This window comes from Gymnoscopelus braueri, assembly GCF_963280865.1.
Source record: "Gymnoscopelus braueri genome assembly, chromosome: 18".
In the NCBI taxonomy this organism is placed as follows: domain Eukaryota; kingdom Metazoa; phylum Chordata; class Actinopteri; order Myctophiformes; family Myctophidae; genus Gymnoscopelus; species Gymnoscopelus braueri.
The window spans coordinates 28,572,191-28,593,220 of NC_137618.1; the positions used below are offsets into that span (position 1 = coordinate 28,572,191).

Genomic DNA, 21,030 nt, shown 5'->3' on the forward strand with positions numbered 1-21,030 from the left:
AGAGATCCCATGCTTGGTAGGGATGATGCTCTGTGATTGGTTAATTGGTTGATAGGTGACCACTGACCTGTGTCGTTAGTAATGGTAAGTGAATGGTTCAAACAAACTGGTTTTGGTTGGAAAATTATTTATCTACACACTTAAATCTATAACCAGACTTAAACGTTGAAGGCCATGTATGCCTCCTTCAGAAATAAAACAAACTGACCTACATATTTGGCCAATGTTGTTGTGTTGGCAGAGGTGGAAAAAGTACTCAAATTGTTTACTCAACTATACTGCTATGTAGAAATACTCTAGTCTATTACAAGTAAAAGTCCAGAATTCTAAATTTATTTGAGTAAAAGTACAAAAGTATTGGTAACAAAATGTACTTAAAGTACCAAAAGTAGAAAGTACTCATTAAGCAGAATGTCCCATTTCACGAGTTTTAAAATGTATAACAATCTTTTGAAAATAGCAGATCTACAAGCTCACAATGCCTCGCATTGCAACGCATTGTGAGATTGTAGATCTGCTATTTTCATATGGCCGAAATGTATAGCCTAGGGCTGAAGTGGGTAATGTATGTTTTGTAATGATAATCAAAATCTACAAAGTAACTAGTAACTAAAGTTTTCAAATACTTGTAGCGGGTTAGTAAAAAGTACAAGTACGAGTAGAAGTAAAAGTACAGCAAATTGGAAATACTACTGTAAAGTAAAAAATACCTCAAAACTGTACTTAAGTACAGTACTGAAGTAAATTTACTTAGTTACTTTACACCACTGTTTATTATTAATAATGGTTGTCAGGCGGGGCTTCTCAAAGTGGGGCCTGGCTTTCATACCGCCGTGGTTGCCCTGTCAACCAACTAGTCCAATCACAGCGCGTCATGTCCCCTCGGCCTATGGGACGGAATGAGCACCTTCCTGTTCCTTCCTGTTAGTGGTGGGAGATCAGAGCAGACAAGTGGTCTGGGTGAAGGAAGGGGATGAAAACATGGATGTTTGTGTGTTTGTAAATAAATAAAGACTGAAGCGTGATGAGGGTCTTCACGGGGGTCTTGTACGGTCTGTGTGCGGCTCTTCTGGCGGTGGGTCTGTGGGAGATGATGAGGGGATCTGAAGAGAACAGATGCAGCATGACCTACATGTTTGAATACCCCGAGTACCGGGTGAGTGCTTTATTATCATCATAATAATAACTACTACTGCGGTTTATAATTCATAACATTATATATATATATGCGTTATTGTCCTCCACACTAATAGTGACATTATACTTCACTCAGAGCCTCGAGTGACGTCCTAATATCTACTACACTGATCGAACCAATTAAATTAATATAAAAACGCACGTGATGCTTGTAAATTAGGCTATATAAAGCTGTTTCCTGAAATCTGTATATTAATGTACATACATACCTATTCTGAAATAATAATTTAAAAAAAAAACTTCTATTTTTCTTTTTTCTATAATTTTTGATGATGTTGTTTTTTAATGAAAAGCTATAACTTGGAAGTAGAAAATATGTCAAAATCACCCCCCAATTGCATGGTCACCCTCACCCATCCTTAACCCTTTTATCTCTGTTGCTGAGTGAGGTGGTGAGTTTTGACTATACAGAGAATGAGCCAGTAAGTTGTCATATAATATCCAGCAGTGATCCACACTCTTTACTGTATGTGTGACATCACCAGCCATGCTCTCCCATCATTCCTTGCCACACCAGCAGGTCACTTAACAACAGCACCTTATGCCCTGTCCTGTGCCATCTTTTGAGCATTTTTTTTGCTTGTATATAACATATTTGTATAAACTTTCACTGGCATGTTAAGTTAACCACTTAAACCCCAGAATCCGTATTGTGGGGAAAGCTTTTGCAGAAAATAGCAGATCGACAAGCTCACAACGCAACGCGTTGTTAGCTTGTCGATCGGCTATATCCAGTGAAAGCTTTCCCCACAATAACAGAAAACTGAAAATACACTAGTGTAGAGCCTTGAGGGACTCAGCTCAACCATATGGGGCTTAAGTGGTTAATCTGTCCAGAATGGAGGCTCAGTTAGTTCAACTAGCATATGGACTTCTATCTTACCTCAGGGTGTTTGTGTCTGTGTGTTGGGGAAGGGGTAATGAGCATGATCTTGTCATGTGAAATCTCTGAATTGCCTTCTTGCTTACGGCTATTTTTCATAGCACAAACCTACAGAGCGTTTGTGAAATGATTGTGTATATTAAATGGTTGTGTTTGTGTGTGTCTGTATTTGTCGTTGCCAGCGGGTGGCCCTGCCTCGCCGCGTATCCAGGTTGTATCCAGCGTATGGTCTGTACCTGTACGGGGAGGGGCTCTACGCCCAGGAGACACAAGCTCTCAAACTGACAGGGGCTCCTGTGCTCTTCCTGCCTGGAAACGCTGGCAGTTACAAACAAGGTATGGGCTGATGCTAACACTGTGCATACATTCGATATTAACCCATTAAGACCTGGGGCCGATTCTACAAATGCCTTCTAAATCAGTAGTTCTCAAACTTTCGCGATTAAAAAAAAATGTCCAAAAATAGCAGATGTACAAGCTCGCAGCACGGCACGAAGTGACAAGTTGTGAGCTTGTTTATCTGCTATTTTTTAATAGCCAAAGCTAAAATCTAAAATGACAGATGCTTTCCCGGTTAAAACTACAATTTCGACTACTACAAATCATTATAGTAGTAGTAGTAATAAACCTACTTGAGCGCATCTCAAAGTGCTTTACAAACGGCACTAGGACAGATAAAACTTTGAAGACAAACAATAACAAAGAAAGATGAACGTTGGGTTTAACAGTCGGCTCAGCTGTTAAGCATCTAGTTTAAATGAGTCATTAGAGTAGTATTAGAAAAAATTCCGCTGACAGCTTTGACTACAGGTTATAAACCAGGTGCCAGTGAAAATGTGACCGAGAACAGAGAATTATGCCAAAACCTAACCTTATTCCTAAACTTAACCTCTGTAAAACTATGCCTAATCCTATCCCTTTAAACCCCAGCATCCATAAAGTGGAGAAAGTTTTCGCAGAAAATAGCAGATCGACAAGCGCAACGCAAGCTTGTCGATCGGCAATTTTCTGCGAAAACTTTCTCTGCAATAACAGAAAACAGAAAAGACGCTAGCATAGAGCTCTGAGGGACTCCACTCAACCATATAGGGTTTAAGTGGTTAAACTTATTCCTAGCCTTATCCTCAGTAAAACAAATACTGTGTTTTGGGGGCGAGCCTGCCGGTTACCCCTTAAAGCAGGTGTTGCAAAACTACTTGAGATGCAGATGTATTTATCCATCTACCCCTGCAGATGGTTAATTACGTCCAGTTATCAGTGGCAGCCACTCTCTACTCCCTTGTTGCTTCCGTGTTGGCAAAGCTGCCGTCGGGTGAAAATTGTAGAGAGAGGAGGCAGCAGGTAAACACCCGCTATGTAAACACAGACCGCAAGGGACCTACAGCACTTGCATCGTCTCACCCCTGTGCACCAGTGCTGCACTGAGCGATGCAAGGCAGAGAGGATCAGGGCCCTTGCCGGAGATTTTTACAGTCTAGTGAATTAGACAAAAGTGAAGTCATTCATTGCCTTCTCTATAAGCACTCGCATCATGAAGTTGAATGAGGATTTTTTTTTTCTGTGTTATGCATCTTTGACCGTCACACAGCAGAGTTTGTGTAAAGCTGGTGTTGAGGGAGTATGTAGCAAAAGCCTGACAATGCCGGTGTAGCAATCAAAATGGTACATTTTATTACAGCCAACTGACGGTAATTTGATGCTCTTTTGTCCAAAAATAATATTGGACACCACACCACACTGATGTCCGCTTGTTGTTGAGCAGAGGGGTAGTGCTCAAACGTTACTTTCACTCAGGCTATATCTGGAAATTGGACTATTCATGAATGACTAAGTTGTTGCAGACAGTGCTTGAATTGGGCCGTTCTGCTGACTTTTGCCCACCTAATTATCTACAGTACCACCACTTACTGGTGAATTTAGGTATGCGTGTTGGGAAGTCGTGGGCAACTTTAGTTTCATAGACACTTTCTTTGTGTGTCATTTTAGAATCATTCATAGATGTCAGTATTGTTTCCAAAACAAGCACGCCTCTGTTGTCTGCTGACAATGACTCTGTGTTCAGTCGGGTGTCATAGATCAACAGTGTTTGACTGGAAGAGGCAGCCTTAGTAAACAGAGTAAACAATGTAATGCTGTTTTGGAGTTAAATTTTGGCTTTAACTCGGGGACAATAGGCAACGAAACGAAAGATGCTAATCGATCATCCACGTCCCCAATGTGCATATGAAAGAGAGGGAGAGAAAATGGAGCGAGAGGCGGAACTGAAACCAAATAACAAACTAAAAAAAAGTGCTCATGATTTGAGGCATTTTGTTCAAAACGGACCAATCCTGCAAACTTTGGCAGCCAATGTTAGCCAATTAGGATGGAATATGAAATATCGGACACATCCGTCTTGATCACATGACTATAGAGATACTGTGTACCGATTTGCGTGATGTTTGGACATAATTTGTAGGAGTAATATAAAAAAAAATGTTTAGCAAAAATCTGCCTCCTGGTGGCACTATAACAGGCCAATCTGTAAAATTCGGGGCAGAGGTTTGGCTTCGGCATCCAGGGAGTGTGTGTGCACAGTTTCGCAGCGACTAGGCCTACAGTGCCGGAAATTAGCTGCTCGCAGACGGACGCACGGACGCACGGACGGACGGACGGACGGACGGACGGACGGACACATGGATAGGGTGCAAAACATAGTCTCGGCCATGCCTTTTGGCCTGGCGGAGACCATAATAATCTGGATAGAAAAGAAGTGAGTGAAATTACGTTATGAAGTGATTTTCTTTTAGCTCTATTTGACAATAACTGAGTTGGTTATACAACTTTAGCGTGCTCTCCTCACTGAATAATAAACTAAAAACAGTGGCCTATGCCGAGCAAAGTCCTGCTCCTTACACCCAACCAGACCAAACTGTATTGAACTGACCATCATTGCCATCCACATATGGCCATGTTACTCTCACTAGTGGTTCTAAAAGTTAATTCTGGCATGAGGGTGGCGCTAAAGGCTACACCATGGGTTCTGTGAAATGGTTAGGGTTCCTCCCCCACAGGCAGCGAGTGTGCTCAGAAACTTCCATGGCATTCCACCCTTTAGATTTTGAGATAACTTGTGTTGCAGGTCAGACACCAGTACATTTGCAGGGAGCAGTAACATTACCGTAGACTTGCAAAGTACTGGAGGAATAAGATAAGATACAGACAGACATTCACTACGGTACAGAGCAGACACATATTTAGGTGCCAGAAGGTGATAGTGTATCAAGTCAAGTGTAATAAAACATTTATCTGTGCCAACTGGTAACTCTGATCCCGGAGTTGTCCGTTCAGTTTGACCACATTCTTTGAAACAAAACTCGAGTACCGGTAGTCACCTCTTTCCTGCCTCCTGCAAAGCCATACCGCCATACCAATTGACTTCCATTATAAAAATGCTGTCAAATATTTAAAATAAATAAATAAAACATACATGAAAAAATGAAGAAGGTGGCAGTACTACTGACTTAGTGGCACTGTTGCCCAAGAAACTTAGCATTGATTGGTCCAGTGGTTTGTGAGCTCATCTCCGGACACGCGCGCACGCACGCACGCACGCACGCACGCACGCACGCACGCACGCACGCACGCACGCAGGACTGTACCTTCTGTGTCCCCCGTTTTTTATAGAATTGCCACCTGTTGACTGAAACCTTCTCACATGATTTGTTCAGTTTCTTTATATTTGGTCTTGGAAAACGTCCTAAAATTTGTTTGATTGAGCTCCCTGATAACTGCAGACAATCTGACTCAGTAAAGGCGACAGCCCAATTTCTCTATATACATATTTGACCTCATCATCATCAGTATCGTTGCTGCCTGCCCGTTACATTCCAGGAAATGGGGAAAAAAAGAACCTGTGTTCCAATTAATCCAATGTAGTTATTTAGTCACAAGCTCTTGATAATAATTTTCATTGGTTAAATATTTATAAAATCCACTCCATAAAAAAAGTGAAAATAGCAGATCTACACGATGCTTAGCATATTTTAACTACTTTTTGCTTTTCACAGAGATGCAAGGTTTCTGCACAAACACAGCAAACAGCCCAGTTAAAACTGAAGCAGCTGTCATTGATTTTTGGTCTGTTGTCCTTCCAGCACGTTCCCTGGGCTCGGTGGCTCTCAGGAAGGCAGAGAACATAGAGGGAGGAGTCCACCTAAACGTCTTCACGGTGGACTTCAACGAGGAGCTGGTGGCTCTGTACGGCGGGAGTCTGCGTCGGCAGACACACTTCCTGCACGAATGCATAAAGGCCATCCTCCGCCTGTACAAGGTCAGAACTCGCATGTCTGCTACTGGTCAGCTGAGCTTGGGGGTCGGACCAGGATGGAATAATGCTTTATTGAAGGGTTTTTTATCCATTAATTTTTTGGAGAAAGTGTGGTATAAAAATAAAAACTTCAAGCAAGGGGCTTTGCCAGAAATACGAAATCCAGCATGCCACTTTAACCCATTCAATCCGGGGACGCATCTCTGTCATTTTTGATTTCTTTGGCTATTAAAAAATAGCAGATATACAAGCTCATAGTGCGGCCGCCCAAAAACCCAGAAGCAAATCTTTGCTTCCAGGGGTCTTCTGGCACCCCTCATGCTTGTCTTTCCCTTCCCATACATTCATAAAAATAAATAAAAAACTAAATATCCCAGCGACACATGTCATTTATGAATAAGCTTTACATAATTATGTCCTGTTAATGATGAGATGTGTAACAATCATTTCCAATGTTGTGATTTCATCAATGACTTCACGTCCTCTCATTTTCTCGTCCCCATCAGGACGTGGAGTCGCCCCCTCGTAATGTGGTCCTGGTGGGTCACTCCATGGGAGGGGTGGTGGCCCGTGCTCTGTTCACCCTGCCCCGCTTCAATCCTCGTCTGGTCAGCCTCATCATCACCCAGGCCTCTCCTCACCTGGCCCCTGTACTGGCCCTCGACACCTACCTGCTGGGTAGGAACAATACAATATGAGTATACACGTAAACATTGTGAAGAAGGCCAACAGGGGTCCAGTAGTCCAGGGGCCAGGACCACTGGTTTGAATCCTCTGTGGTGCATCCCGGCCCGCTTGGCCGGGTGTTGCAAAGAACACAATTGGCCGTGTGAGGGTGATCTCTGTCGCTGCACTAGTGACTCCTACAGGTTGGTCTAAGCACGCACCTATTCAGCAGGTGGAACTGGGAGGGATAGTGTGCTCCTCCACATGTGTTACGCTCTCCTGGTGAAACTCCTCACTGGACATAATTTTTGTGGAAATTTCACATAATTCAAAATAGTTAATTTAGCTCATTCAGTGCCAATGACGTCGCCGACGTCACATTTTCATAAGCCCAGAGTGCCAATGACGTCTCCGACGGGTTCAGAACCCAACATATGATGATTTGAAGATTTGCTGCTCCATTCACTTCTAGTTTAACTTCTTAAAAAGGCTGTATCTCGGCTCCTATTAAAGCACTTTTTTTTAACAATGTATATTTTTGGCTCTGGCACGCCAAACTGCCAGAAATAAGTCAGTCAGTTAATAGTATTTTCTTAAAATTGCAGCTTGACGTCCTATAATAATAATAATAATAATAATAATAATAGTACGGTAGAAGAAGAATGCAATATTTAAAAGACAACCTAATTACCTAACTTTACAACTTGTAAGAACATGATAAGGACGGACAAAACTATATTGAGTTCAGGGCATGGTTAATCTGTTAATGATCATCAATTAGTTTTGTTACTTTTTTTGTTTGTTTCATTTACATTTTATGTTCTATGACAGACTTCTACTCATCAGTAAGACAGAGATGGGTGGGTCACGCAGAAGCCCTCCGCGGTGTCACTGTCCTGTCTGTGGGAGGCGGTTACCGTGACTACCAGGTGCGCTCTGGCCTCACGTCCCTGCCCTGTCCCCCGGGAGACCCCAGCAAGCTGGCACTGGTGGTAAGGATCACTCACCACTTAGTAGTGTGAGAGTTGAAGTTCTGTCAGCAATTGAAGCCTTATTTCACACATGTCATGCACATAGAGTAGGATGTTCTTCACAGGAAATATTTTCAGAACGTCTTACTGAGTGTCTCTTTATTCTTTATCAAGGCAACTGCAGTTCCCAGGTCATGGGTTTCCACTGACCATCTCTCTATTGTTTGGTAAGAATAAGGGGAAAAAATGAAATGTTTGCACTAAATCCTTTACACAAGTTAGACTCCTAACTGTGTGTGTGTGTGTGTGTGTGTGTGTGTGTGTGTGTGTGTGTTTTCCAGGTGTAAAGAGCTTGTTCTTGCCACTGTCAGAGCTTTCTTCGATCTCATTGATCCTGATACAAGACAGGTGACAATGACACTGACTCATCTCATGCCTCCTAAAACTAATGAACAGGGATGTGGTTTTGATCAGTGTGTCATGTTTAGTTCTCAGTGGACCCAGAGAGGAGGAAGTCTGTTCTGAACCATCACTTCATCAGACACCCTGTCAGGATGCCGGCGGAACCTCCAGAGACCTCCATCTCTTTCTCAGGTTGGTTCCTTTTTTTTATAGAAACATCTATATAGACCAGATGTTCTTTCCCAGTGGTTCCCATCCCAACGTTTTCTGGATCAGGGCCCATTTGAAAATCATGAAATTTGCAGCCCACCCATCTGACCATTTAACACTGTGTTAAGTGGTCAGATGGGTGGGCTGCTTCCATTTTTAGAGCATTTTTATTTTAATGATCAATCAATCAATCGATTGGGTCCCGGCTTCGATCAATGGAACTAACGTAGGATACTTATAAGCTCCTATTTTTTCACCATCTCAATGAAAATACTGTTAAACACTAATTAAACTAATGTTTAATTAGTGGTCTGGACTCTCCAAAATTGGCATAGTAGTAATAGATCCCACCACTCACACCTTTTTTCCACAACATGTTCCATCCAGATTCTCCTGAAGCTTGGAGTGAAGTGAACACACTGCGTCTGGCTTACAGCACACCAAAGGTACTTCACCCCATACTGTATCAAGAACATGAATGATAATAATTTGTGGTGTTTATAAGAGTGGTGAGAGTGAAAAATGAATATGGTCTGAGCACTGGGCATGAATCCAAACAACTCCAACTGCACTTGTTCACAGGACGGACAGGTCAAGTACTTTCTGTTTGCACTGTCCAGTCGGAGGAAAGCTTACAGCCACTTCTACTGTCGCAGCAACAACCTGGTGAGACTGGAGCTACCATCTCACACTAATACATGTTAATACAGAAACATATTAGGAGATTATGTTGAATTATGTTGAATTCGGGAATTGTCATTATGACTAAATTGGGAGAAAACAGGGGGGAAATAATTGGAAATATGCAGGAATAGATTGTCACTGTTAAATATTGACAGAGATGAGATCAAATGTGTCGTACAGAGTGAATAAAATGATTATCAATCCCCCAACAGGAGATGACCAGCTGGGTGTATGGCTGCACACAGAGGATTGGCTCTGTTTGGTAAGAAGCATTATGAATATTATCCAAGTTATCATTCTTATCTTATTATGCTAGTTGTTAAATCACTCAAATAGCCTGTGGGAAAAGAGGTAATGAAAATGATAACATGATTTATTTACATAGTTGTGGCCACATGGCACAAGTGTGGGATAATTTGTCAAATGTCATGGTTAAAAACTATTTTGGAACATTACACCTCAAACGTGTGTCATGAGATAAGTCCAGGTGCGCCTTCGGATTTTGTGACAATCACACATTACAATATACTATATACAACTACACAAAAAGTGATGCATTATCTTAGTATTTGCTATATCAGTACTTTGTGTTCACTTACCTTCCAACACAGAAGCAACTTCTATGCGTATTTTGACTTTGCCTTTTGTGTGCCATGAGCACAAAAGGTTTAAACCAACATTGACTCTAACATTTGTTTACTTTATACAAAGCCATTATGTTCTCTTTTGCTTTCAAATGGTCCAGTGTGCATGCAGTGGATCTGTCTTTGGGAACAGAGCTCCTCCCAACATACAAGGTTTGTCCCCCCTTAAGATAAAAAAAAAAGAAGTATTTAAACAGTGAAGTAATGTGCTGATATACAGTATAACTTAACTCCCTCTCATTTACAGTACTTGGTTATACTGTCTGTACTCTTACCTGTCCATCCCTGTCCTCAGGTTGTCACTCTGAGTCTCAGTGACCTGTCCTCTGTGTCTCATCTGGTGGTCAGCGCGTCCAACACCGATGGCAAACAGGTATACTTTTCACTTAGTTATTATTTCACTTAGTAATTAGTGTATGGATAAAAACTAAAATGATAACGCTTAATAACGAAGCTCCTGGATTCTATTGTAATTAACCATTACTAAGTAGTTATAAGCTATTGTAATGCTTAAGTAGTAGCTTATTGGTGATTATAAATTACTGACACAGTATTTCTGACATTGCTTGAAGGTGCATGACACCCCCCTTTCCCAAATGATATTTCAGGATTTGAAACGAGTACGTTTCTTAAGAAGAAGAAGACACCCGCGCACACTGTCTTCGCTTGCTCTATAAAGAGAGAACTTTTATTTAATGGCTATTAAATAAAAAGTGAAGACAGTGTGCGGGTGTCTTCTTCTTAACTCATTGAGTGCCATTAATGTGTTTCACGTGTTTTTACCGCTATGGCGCAACGTGCCAATGACGTGTTTGACGTGTTTTTGAAAAAATAGTAAAAAAATTATATATATATATATTTTTTTTTGTGTTCAGAACCCAAGATATCATTATCTGAAGATTTGCAGCTCCATCCACTCCTTGTTTAACGTATAACTGAAAAAGGCTGTATCTCGCTTCCTAAGCACTTTTTTTTTACTTTGAAAAAAACTCTGGCACTGGGACAACATAATATAGAAATAATTCTGGCAATTCTGGCACTCAATTGTACTACCTATGAGTATGTAAAAGAACAAAAACGAATAAACAAAACGTTTAAAAAAAAAAAAACATCTGGCACTCAATGAGTTAAGAAACCTGTTGCGACAGCTCCACCAGCACACTTTTAAAGTGCAAAACACTTTGCTTACCTAGTATATTAAACAACACAGCAGCTGTCGAGTTGGGTGGTGTGATGTGAGGGGGAGGACCTCCATCTCGGGGGGCGGAGCGGCGTGTGGAATATTTGACACACCACTCAACAGCCCAGAAGGACTGTATGGAGGAAAATGCAAATCTTTATATCGACGTTTTTAACCAGCAGTTGATGGTGTTAAATGTAATAAAGACTGACCAACTACATGGCATATTTACTGCCTAAAATGTATAAATCCTTTACAAACAAGCTGCCAGAGACGAACACCCACCGTCTCTGTACTTGTCTTCCCTTTCTGTTGAGCTCTCCTCTCGGCCACACACAACCGTGGCTCCGCTTCAAGGCGGTGCACCCTATTTATACTATGCAACCTATTTATACTAGTTGTTAATCAGCATTAACATTATCTGGGCCATTATTAGTATAAGTGCAGGCAGTTACAGTTGGGTAAGGATTTGGAATCTCACAAGGACTTAACGCAGAAATGAAATCCTGTTCATGTGCTCTTATGTCCCCATAGTTCACAGTGGAGTGTGAGTGGCAGAGACAGGAGTCTCAGACGATTTCTCTTCCTGTGCCACATGTTATGTCCTTTGGTGAGTTGTGTCTATTCTGTCTGTGCTTCTAAAGCTTGCAGAGCTCTGTTTGTCTGTGCCTCTAAAGCCCCGGGAGTTCTGTCTGTTCTGTCAGCAGTGGTTCTCAAAGTGGGGTCCGGGTACCCCCAGAGGTCCTTGAGGAGGTTCCAGGGGGTCCCCAGGAAAATGAGGAACAGTTTAAAGGAGTAGTTCACCCAAAAAATGACTTATTTTCCATCAATTGCACACTCCATGAAGCCTTGAATCCATGGATTTATTTTTGTTTTTGTGGCATTCCTAAGCCAATAATTTGATTCCCGTCTCCTACCGGCTAATGTATCCGGTAGGAGACACAAAGTAGATTTGTGTCTCCTACCGGATACACACCCGGTCATCAAATTATTGGCTTAGAGCTTATAGATCTGCTATTTTCAAAACATTCAGAAAAATCTTGAAAAGAAGTGTGAATTCTTTTGAAAACTGTTAACAACACAAATATTCTCTGGGGGTCCCTGGCACAAAACCTTTTCAGATGAGGGTCCGCAGCCAAATACATAACAATTTGGGGGTCCTTGACATGAAAATGTTTGAGAACCACTGTTCTGAAGCTTGCAGAGTTCTATACTGCACAATTCTTCTAAAGCTTTCAGCTGAGAAGAGAGGTTCTCCTATTCAGTGTCTGTTGGTTTTGCAGGTTTGACTGTTAATGATGTTGTTGTTAACTCCTCCGGCCTAGTACACACTGTCCAACTACAGCACTTTCATCAGGTATGCCTTTTCATATACCAGTTTCATTCATTTTTGTGTTTTAGTCATACAATATCATACTGTATTTTGTATAGTGTTTTATGTATAATTTCCTGTAAAGCATTTTGTTCATAATGATTCATCACAATTGATTTGTGAACACAATTACATTTTTACTTATTGTATGGGTAATGTCTTTCCTATTTACATTTCTAGTAGGCATTCTGTTTAAAATAAAATGTTTTGGTATTGTTACATACCAATATTACATGAGCAACTGTGGAAATGAAATTGAAACCTACCTTTATTGTCAAATTGTAACTAAACTTCTGAGCCTCTCTCCGCAGGTTTACCAGGCTTTCAGAATCACTATTGCAAGCCACTGCAGAGTACAGAAAGGTACGTATGTCGCTATACGTATGTCTTGGTCTGGCCAATATTTCAGCCATTTTTTGACAATATTAATGCAGGTGATGTCTCCCAGTTTTTAACCACTTTCAAACTATGTATTCTGGGCATGTCATTATTATAGGTGAAAAAGTGTATCAAAATATTCCAAAAATAAGAGATCTTAGCTGTAATTGGTGGTCTAGGACAACAAAATATTTGTGATAAAGATTTTTTAATCATTATTACAGTATGAATTATTTTATTTAAGTGTCAGTATGCATGCGTTTAATAAACTCAACATGAGGTCAGACTGGTTATTAATACTGAGATATAAAACAGGTGCTTGTATCTCTGCCTGCAGACAGACTGTCCAACGTATACAGAATGATGGTACCATGGTTCAGGGAAGACTCTTTAACCACTGTCAGGTAAACTGGTTTGTGTTTCTTAAATACGGTACTCTTTTAACCACAGTCAGAAAACTGGTTTGTTCTTATGTCTGTGTGTTTCGTCTCTATAGTATGTAATCTACACAACGCTAACTTCTGTATTCCTTTGAGTGCGGGCAAAAAAACGTATCTAAGAGGCTCAGTATTATTACTGTAGTATGGTGTGCGCTCACAAATCATAGCGTTATCATTATGACATTAGTATCTATGTAGAGATATGGGTTCTGAATGAGTTCTTAAAGAATGGTGAGGAAACTTGTTCCACCTAACAGGTGTGTGTGTGTGTGTGTGTGTGTGTGTGTGTGTGTGTGTGTGTGCGCATGAATGCATATCAGTGTTCCATCAGTAACAGAGATCTCAGGAATGCTCCACACCAGCAGACCAGACAACACCTCCTCTGCTCTCCTACAGATGCACACTGCTCCCAACTGCCAGTATAAGGTACTGCAATTAATGTTAGGTATCCATTGGATTCGCAGCCTAGAAGGGTAAAAAATAGACAGATTTTCTTTCCAGCCAAACACTAGACCAGGTGATTTAACTAAGTTAACACTCTGGATTAACCACTTACGGCCCAAATCTCAAGATTTCAATCTTGTCTAGCGAGACTTCCGGTGGGGCGCATTCAAGACAATCACGTTGCATAGTGTTCTGTCAGTATGAACGTCAGATCTCACAAAACAAAACAAAAAAGCTATTAAAATACGCTATCTAGCGCAAGGCCTATTGGCAGGCGTTTTAAGCTGTGGCGGACCCGGGATGGAGTTATGACATTTTTCCATTGTACCATTCATCCTAAGATATCATAACATCATAGAAAAGGTAAGAAAACCGTGGGGGCAAAATTCCCCTTTAAACCATGAGTCAATGTAAGCTCTTAAAAAAACTTTAAATATGGTTTTAATTGTTGTAAACTACATAATGTAATGTTGTGTTACTTTATCCAAATAATAATAATAGCAGTTTTACATCCGGCAGGCAATGTTTATATTTAACGGTTGATTTTAAGATTTGAAGCGGTTAATGGCCAGCATATACCGACTAATGGAAACCCTGGATTGGACACCGGTGGCGTACTGGCTCTGTATTCCTTCACACAGCTATCAGGTTATCAAAACTTGTATTTGTCAAATATGATATAAAGATACTGTCCATTTCTACTGTAGGTGTCAGTAAGGACTTCATTTCCCAGAGTTCTTGGACAGGTGAGACACTGCTCTGTTTGTAAGAACATGTCTTCACACTTATGCAGCACACCTGCGGAACTGTAAATCACCAACCAAATCACAAATAAGCATTGATTATGATGTCCTGCTAGGTGTTGAGGTTCTGTGGGCCCATGGTGCCTGTGTACATGGCTGTAACACTCCTCCTAGCCTGCAGGGGACAGCTGTCTTCCATCCTGAGGACAGGCCGGGTGCTGGACATGAGCGAGGCGCTGGGCGGCGCTCTGCAGCCTCACAAAGTGGATGTTCCTGTTTACATTCTACACCTGCTACTGGGGTAGGAGCTCATTTAACACTTGAACCCTTAGGCTTACGTCCCTATTTTGGGGCTAAGATTTGGCAAAAAAAAGCCGATCTACAATTTCACAACACATCGACCAAACATTGTCTAGTTTAAAGTCCTGGAGGTCTCCTGTCAAGTAAGTATATAGGGTTTAAGTGGTTAAAAATGTCCCAAGGAAAAGATAATAAGAACATCTTTGTAATAGGGGTGTGCCGATACACTAATTTCACCAAACGATACGATATTTGGCTCACAACTTCGATACGATTTCGATACGCACTTTTTTTATTATGAAAAATATATGGGGGAGAAAAAAAGCAAATGCAAACAAATAATTCTGTTTTTGCATTATTCAGATATGCGAACTTGTAGCTTTTCAGCTACAATAGCCGTTTTGAATCCAAATAGGGCAATAGTGACACCTGACCCGAAAAAAAAAACATGTTGTCACCCTTTTCACCTCGGGGCTGTTTTTTCATGCCTGATTATTATTATTGTAAAAAAAACGATACATATCGTCACGAAAACGTATCGCGATATATCGCGGGACAATATATCGGCACACCCCTACGTAATAGAGAGCGTAGGTTAAAAGAAAAAGCCACAATTAGTAAATGATATATCTAGTGCAGGGGTTCCCAAAGTTGGGGTTTTTAAATTCAACAGAATGGATGAAATACAATCTAAAAATGATTACAAATAGTACATTTTACCATTTTAATACATTACAAATGCGCACCGAACGTGCAAGTTATGTGCATAAATGACCTCCAGGTTTAGGTGGGGTCACGAGTCAATTTCCGCATTATTTTGGGGTCGCGGGCTGAAAAGTTTGGGAACCCATGATCTAGCGGCTATTTTCTCTACTTTTGCATGACCCTGTCATAATGCTTTCTTTCATTTGTTATCCTCCTGTCTAATCTTTTCTTTTAATCTATTATGCAAAGCACATTGAACTGCACTTGATGTATGAAATGTTCTATATTAATAAGTTTGATTGATTGATAATTATGACGAACTATATATACTATATGATGATGAAATATGGAGATATGGTTTCTGCGTTCCTTCGGTGTGTTCAGGTGCAGCTGGTTTCATGAGGCTTGGTCCATTCTTCGTCTCCCCTCCATGGACGACCTCCCCCCTACATCTCCTGATGGTTCCTTCCGTGAGGGCGTGGCTCCAGTGGAGGAGTGGCCCCGCCTCCTGTCTCCTCTGCTCTACGTGTTTGGGGCGGGCGTGGCATTCTGGGGCAGCACCCTGCTCCGCCTCCTTATATGTCTGATGTCACTGATTCTGGCGCCACTACACAGGTACAGTAACCATAGAGACGCTCCAGTATCAAATCAAATCAAATCAAGCTTTATTTATATAGCACATTTACAAACAGGCAAGCTGAACCAAAGTGCTGTACAGGCAAATTCAAAAACATCAATGCAAAAACAACAGAGCAAGTTCACAAAATATTTAGGAGCAACAAAGGAAAACACTTTTAAAAGACAACATAAAAGAGGGAAGGAGAAATAAGTATAAGTGGAAGTTACATTACATACATGGAAATTAGATGCTATTAAAAGCGAGGGAAAAGAGATGGGTTTTGAGTTTGGCCTTGAAAGCCCCGATCGATTGGGGGGATCGGATGTGGAGGGGCAAGCTGTTCCAGAGTCGCGGGGCCGTGGCCATGAAAGAGCGGTCACCCCTAGTCTTTTTTAATTTTCTGGTTGGAACTTCAAGCAAAAAATGTTCAGCAGACCTCAATTCCCTGGTTGGGACATATGGTTTTATAAGTGCGGAGAGGTAGGATGGAGCGAGCCCATTTAATGATTTATAGATAAATAAAAACACCTTTAAAATCTATTCTAAAATTCACGGGGAGCCAGTGTAGAGAGGCAAGGACAGGGGTAATATGCTCACACCTTCTTGTACCTGTAAGGAGGCGGGCAGCAGCATTTTGTACTAGTTGAAGGCGTCTGAGTGATGTATGATCCAAACCGGTGTATAGAGAGTTGCAGTAATCTAATCTAGAAGAAATGAAAGCATGGATAGCCATTTCCAGTTGGTGGCGAGGGAGGTAAGGCTTAATCTTGGCCAGAAGCCTATGCCAGTATTATGCTGGTCATACCGGTATTGCATCATATGAGACTTAAACCAAAACAGGATATTGGCGTCGGACAGTGATTATTCCAATAATTCTATACTAAGAGCCACATGTCTTGTTTTGGTACAGAAAAGACTGAACCTCTTATCTGTTAGAATTAATTGAATCAATTCAAATGTTAATGTAAGGTTAACCATTATGTCAACTGTGTTTGTTGACTTGTGGTTGTTTTGTACTTGTGTGGTTGTTGACAGACCCTCTGTGTCTCGACACTGCTGCACCCTGCGTCTCCGCACACAACTCCTCCTCATCCTGTTTCTTACTGTACTGGGTGGGATTTCCTGTGGAGCCCTATCACTCTTCCTTTGCTTCCTGCTGCACCTGTACAGGGTGAGTCTGATGACTGAAAACCAATTAATTCATACATTTTAATCGGTACATAAAAATAAATGCCGGGGTTAATGTGGTTAATAAGTGCAAATAATCATGACTTCCTGAAGTGCCAACTTTACAACTTGTATGTGTTTTAATGTTGTCCAGGTACTGAGACTACAGATGGCAGAAAGGTATCTGAGCCACATGCTAAATCTGGTAAGATTTTACTGACACTGCAACTTTCAAGCGACACCAAAAGCATATTACCACCTTGACCTATGGTCAATGGTGGTCCATCCATGGAAAAAATAAGTAAAATGTGACTAAATTGCACACAGGGCACTACAGCAGTGTTACAGCAGTGTTTAATACTGCAAATGGCCATAACTCAGTGACCATTGCTCTGATCAGCACAATAGAGGGCTAGTTGCATAACATTGCACAAAAGTCAAATAATTGCCTTTTTCAGTCAGGCTCTACAAAACTATTATACTATAACTAACATTATGTGATCACGCGACCTAACGATACATTTTTTAAGAAACCCTATAGTTGTATTATTTATCAGTCACATGTAATCCCTGCAGGCGCCCCAGAAGCATAAAGACACAGGGAACGGCTCAGTCGATGGCCCGGACCTCAGCAGGCCTAAGGAGTGTAATGGCACCCCCTTGCTGCCAGAGTGTGCACTGCAGGAGACGAGGCACGACCTGCAGCTCCACCTTTGTCTGTTGACGCTCTTCACACTTCCTCTCATGCTCAGTGCACCCTCGCTCATCCACTGGACACGCAACCTGAGGTACTGAGTGTGTGTGTTTGCGCGCGTGTGTGTATGTCAGAATGAGAGTTTGAGAGTGTGTATGTCTATAGTTGTGTTTATTTATGCACGTGAACTTTATTTTGTGAATACATTTTTATTTTGACCTCTCTATATGGTAGTGTGTTATAGTATGTTAATACAATACAACTAACACAACTGCGGTGGTTATAGTTGGCCTGCCTACTCTTCTATAGTATTGAGACATTTAGATGCTGTGGTCGGGTAGGACATCTACTGGTTGACAAGAGGTATTGCATGAAATTCAAAACGAAAACCTCTTAGCTCAGCAGTAGAATTTTTGGTGCTCATGCGGGGGTTCTGGGTTTAGATCCCAGACATTAGTTTGCAGCTTTAAAGGACTACATTACCCTAAAAAGGGTAATAATGTATACTCACCCCGTGATATCTTGAATACAAGGAGAATTCAGTGATGCCGACCTCCTGGAGGTCCCCATGACCAGGCTCCGAACCTGGGGCGACATGGCCTTCTCTGTGGCTGCCCCTGTGGCTGCACTTTAAAAACATTGCTCCATGATGAAGAAAATTACTTTTTTAAACGACTTCTGCAAACCGTGACATGCGAGAGCGAGGAATGTGGCTCTGCGTGCCTGTGGGCTTCAATGGGAGCTCAGTTCACATGCACACGCATGCCCAAGCGTGTGTCATTTGTGCATGAGATGATTACTTAAGCACTGACATTTTTAACTACTTCGGGAAATTTCTCTCCCGAAATAGTCTCATTTTAAGTACATTTCCTTTAGCAAAAACATTTTTGAAGTTTTGCTGTTGTTAATCAGGTCCGCCTATTCAATTCATCAAGTATTTTCTTATTGGATTCTTCATTCACCGTAAAGGAATGTTATACAAAAATTTCTTATTTTTGGGTGACTTTAAACATTACTGACTGTTTTGCAGGTATTGCACCCAGTTGGATCCTGACCCCTGTTGGCCACACACAGTGCCTCTACTTACTGCCTATGTGTTGCTCATTAACGGCAACACTCTGAAACTCAGTACCAGGTAAACACACACACACACACACAAACTCAGTACCAGGTAAACGCATGTACACACACACAAAAAACCTACTTGTGTAATACTACTGACATGTGCCAGGTGTCATTGCTCTTTAAGGTAACATGGATAATCAGCGAGCCATATGGTTATGGTAAAACCATAACCATACTGTGAGTTTGTACTGTATTCAATTTCACAGCATTATTTTTCCTGTGTGTGTTGGAATAAACATCTTGCTGCTGAGAGAGGATGTACAGTAGTAACAACATACAGCAGAATCTAGTCCTTTTTTCCATGATTGGCACAACGTTTTTGTGTTGAAAGTAATAAATGAAATCCATATTGTTTTTAAAGATAGCGTCTAGCTAGATAATTTACCACTTGAGCCGTCTATACTCTGTTGCATAACGAGCAGCTTTTTTTTTTTTACTTTGAAAAAATTATTATGTTTTGAAAATGTTTGAAAATTCTAGCCAATAATAACATGCCCAAAATTGGGACACCAGGTTGAAAGGGGTTATAAGCAACCATCAAATGATATCACATAATGTAATGATGTAACATAATATAATATGTAATATAATGATAATATAACTTACGATGTGTTTTGTGTCTTTGTGTCAATTTCAGTAAACTCCTGCATTTGACCTCCTGTCTCCCTCTGCCCCTGGCTGTTGCCATGGTGACCTTCTCCCCGCTCCACCTCTACAGAGTCACCTACTTCCTGTCTGCGGCGCTGGTCCCCCTGGCCGTTTCCTGTCTGCTCTGACGGTATCTGGCTGCTATCGGGCCCCCTTAACAGTCCTAACAGAACAACCTCAGTCTGTCTAGCTGCCATGGAGCAGAGCCATAGACATACTTAGTTTGGGGAACTGCCTGCTAAGCTTCCGCACCAAAGGTTCCAAGGGCGATTCCACTGTTGTGACGTCTGGGGGCCCAATCACACCCAAGGTTTTTACTCGAGTGCAAAAAACTAAACAAAAAAACCTGAGGTGCTTACCCAGGGTATCTGCAGGTCCTTAAAAAGTCTTAAATAGTAAAAAAATAATATGATTGCATTAAAGTCTTTTGCCAAGTGATAAACTGAAAGAAAACCAAATATGATAAAGACTGTTTCTGCAAGAGTCGGTGGGTGCAAACGGTTAGCATCTGTCTTAGTGCACTGCGAACCGGAGTAAGATCCTGAAAAGTGTCCATTGTTCTCCAACTAGAAGTGCTGCTCAGTTACAAGACACCAGAACCACTTGTCAATACTTGACAATATATGCTCCGTTGAGAAGTTAATGTTTTGTTGCAAGTTTAGTCTTAAATGTACTGCTATAGGTGGCATTAAAAATGTCTTAAAATAAGTCTTAAATGTAACTTCCTGATACCCGCAGACACCCTGCAACCCTCATGGTGATCCAGGGTGATAGAGGATGCAATTTAAGTATTTTTAGCTTGTCTGTTTAGAGTGTGTGCATGAAAGGTGCATTGAATATGTACATCTAAAAAAGAAGGAAAAAAAACCTGTTTGACCAAGCCCCCGGGACGAAAGGACAAAATGGCCTTGGAACATTTGGTGCCAGTATGGCTCCACACGATTTTATCCTGAAACCAAGTTTGCCTTACTCTGTATATCTATAGCTTTGCCTTCAAGGAGCGACAAATGAAGCTAATTATACTAGAGATTTTCAAAAGGGTGACACTGTTAATTATGACATGGCTGGAGTTTTTGGTCTCCCCCGCCTCATATTTATCTATTCGAGACATACAATAATCTGTCTTTCAGGATAACTGTTTTAGTAGCAATATTATTGAGGGAACTTTAAGTATTTAGTTTCATGGGCATTAGCACTTAGCAGATGTGTGTGTCTGTCTCCACTGTGGAGTAAAGATTTGTAAAATGTG

At 41.2% G+C, this 21,030-nt stretch overlaps 1 protein-coding gene across 1 annotated transcript; it reads left to right on the forward strand.

The window, feature by feature from the left end:
- The first annotated feature begins 916 nt into the window (after positions 1-916).
- Positions 917-20,095, forward strand: pgap1 (post-GPI attachment to proteins inositol deacylase 1). The gene is made up of 26 exons (XM_080457121.1): positions 917-1,156; positions 2,263-2,416; positions 6,217-6,392; positions 6,896-7,067; positions 7,887-8,047; positions 8,201-8,253; positions 8,368-8,434; positions 8,515-8,620; positions 9,026-9,084; positions 9,221-9,304; positions 9,535-9,584; positions 10,068-10,119; positions 10,262-10,339; positions 11,681-11,756; positions 12,430-12,503; positions 12,830-12,881; positions 13,234-13,300; positions 13,657-13,762; positions 14,488-14,526; positions 14,640-14,824; positions 15,913-16,143; positions 17,183-17,318; positions 17,469-17,519; positions 17,891-18,102; positions 19,039-19,143; positions 19,771-20,095. Exons 1-26 carry the CDS (start codon positions 1,025-1,027, stop codon positions 19,907-19,909), a joined length of 2,817 nt encoding a protein of 938 aa, XP_080313247.1. The 5' UTR covers positions 917-1,024; the 3' UTR covers positions 19,910-20,095.
- The last annotated feature ends 935 nt before the right edge of the window (positions 20,096-21,030 follow it).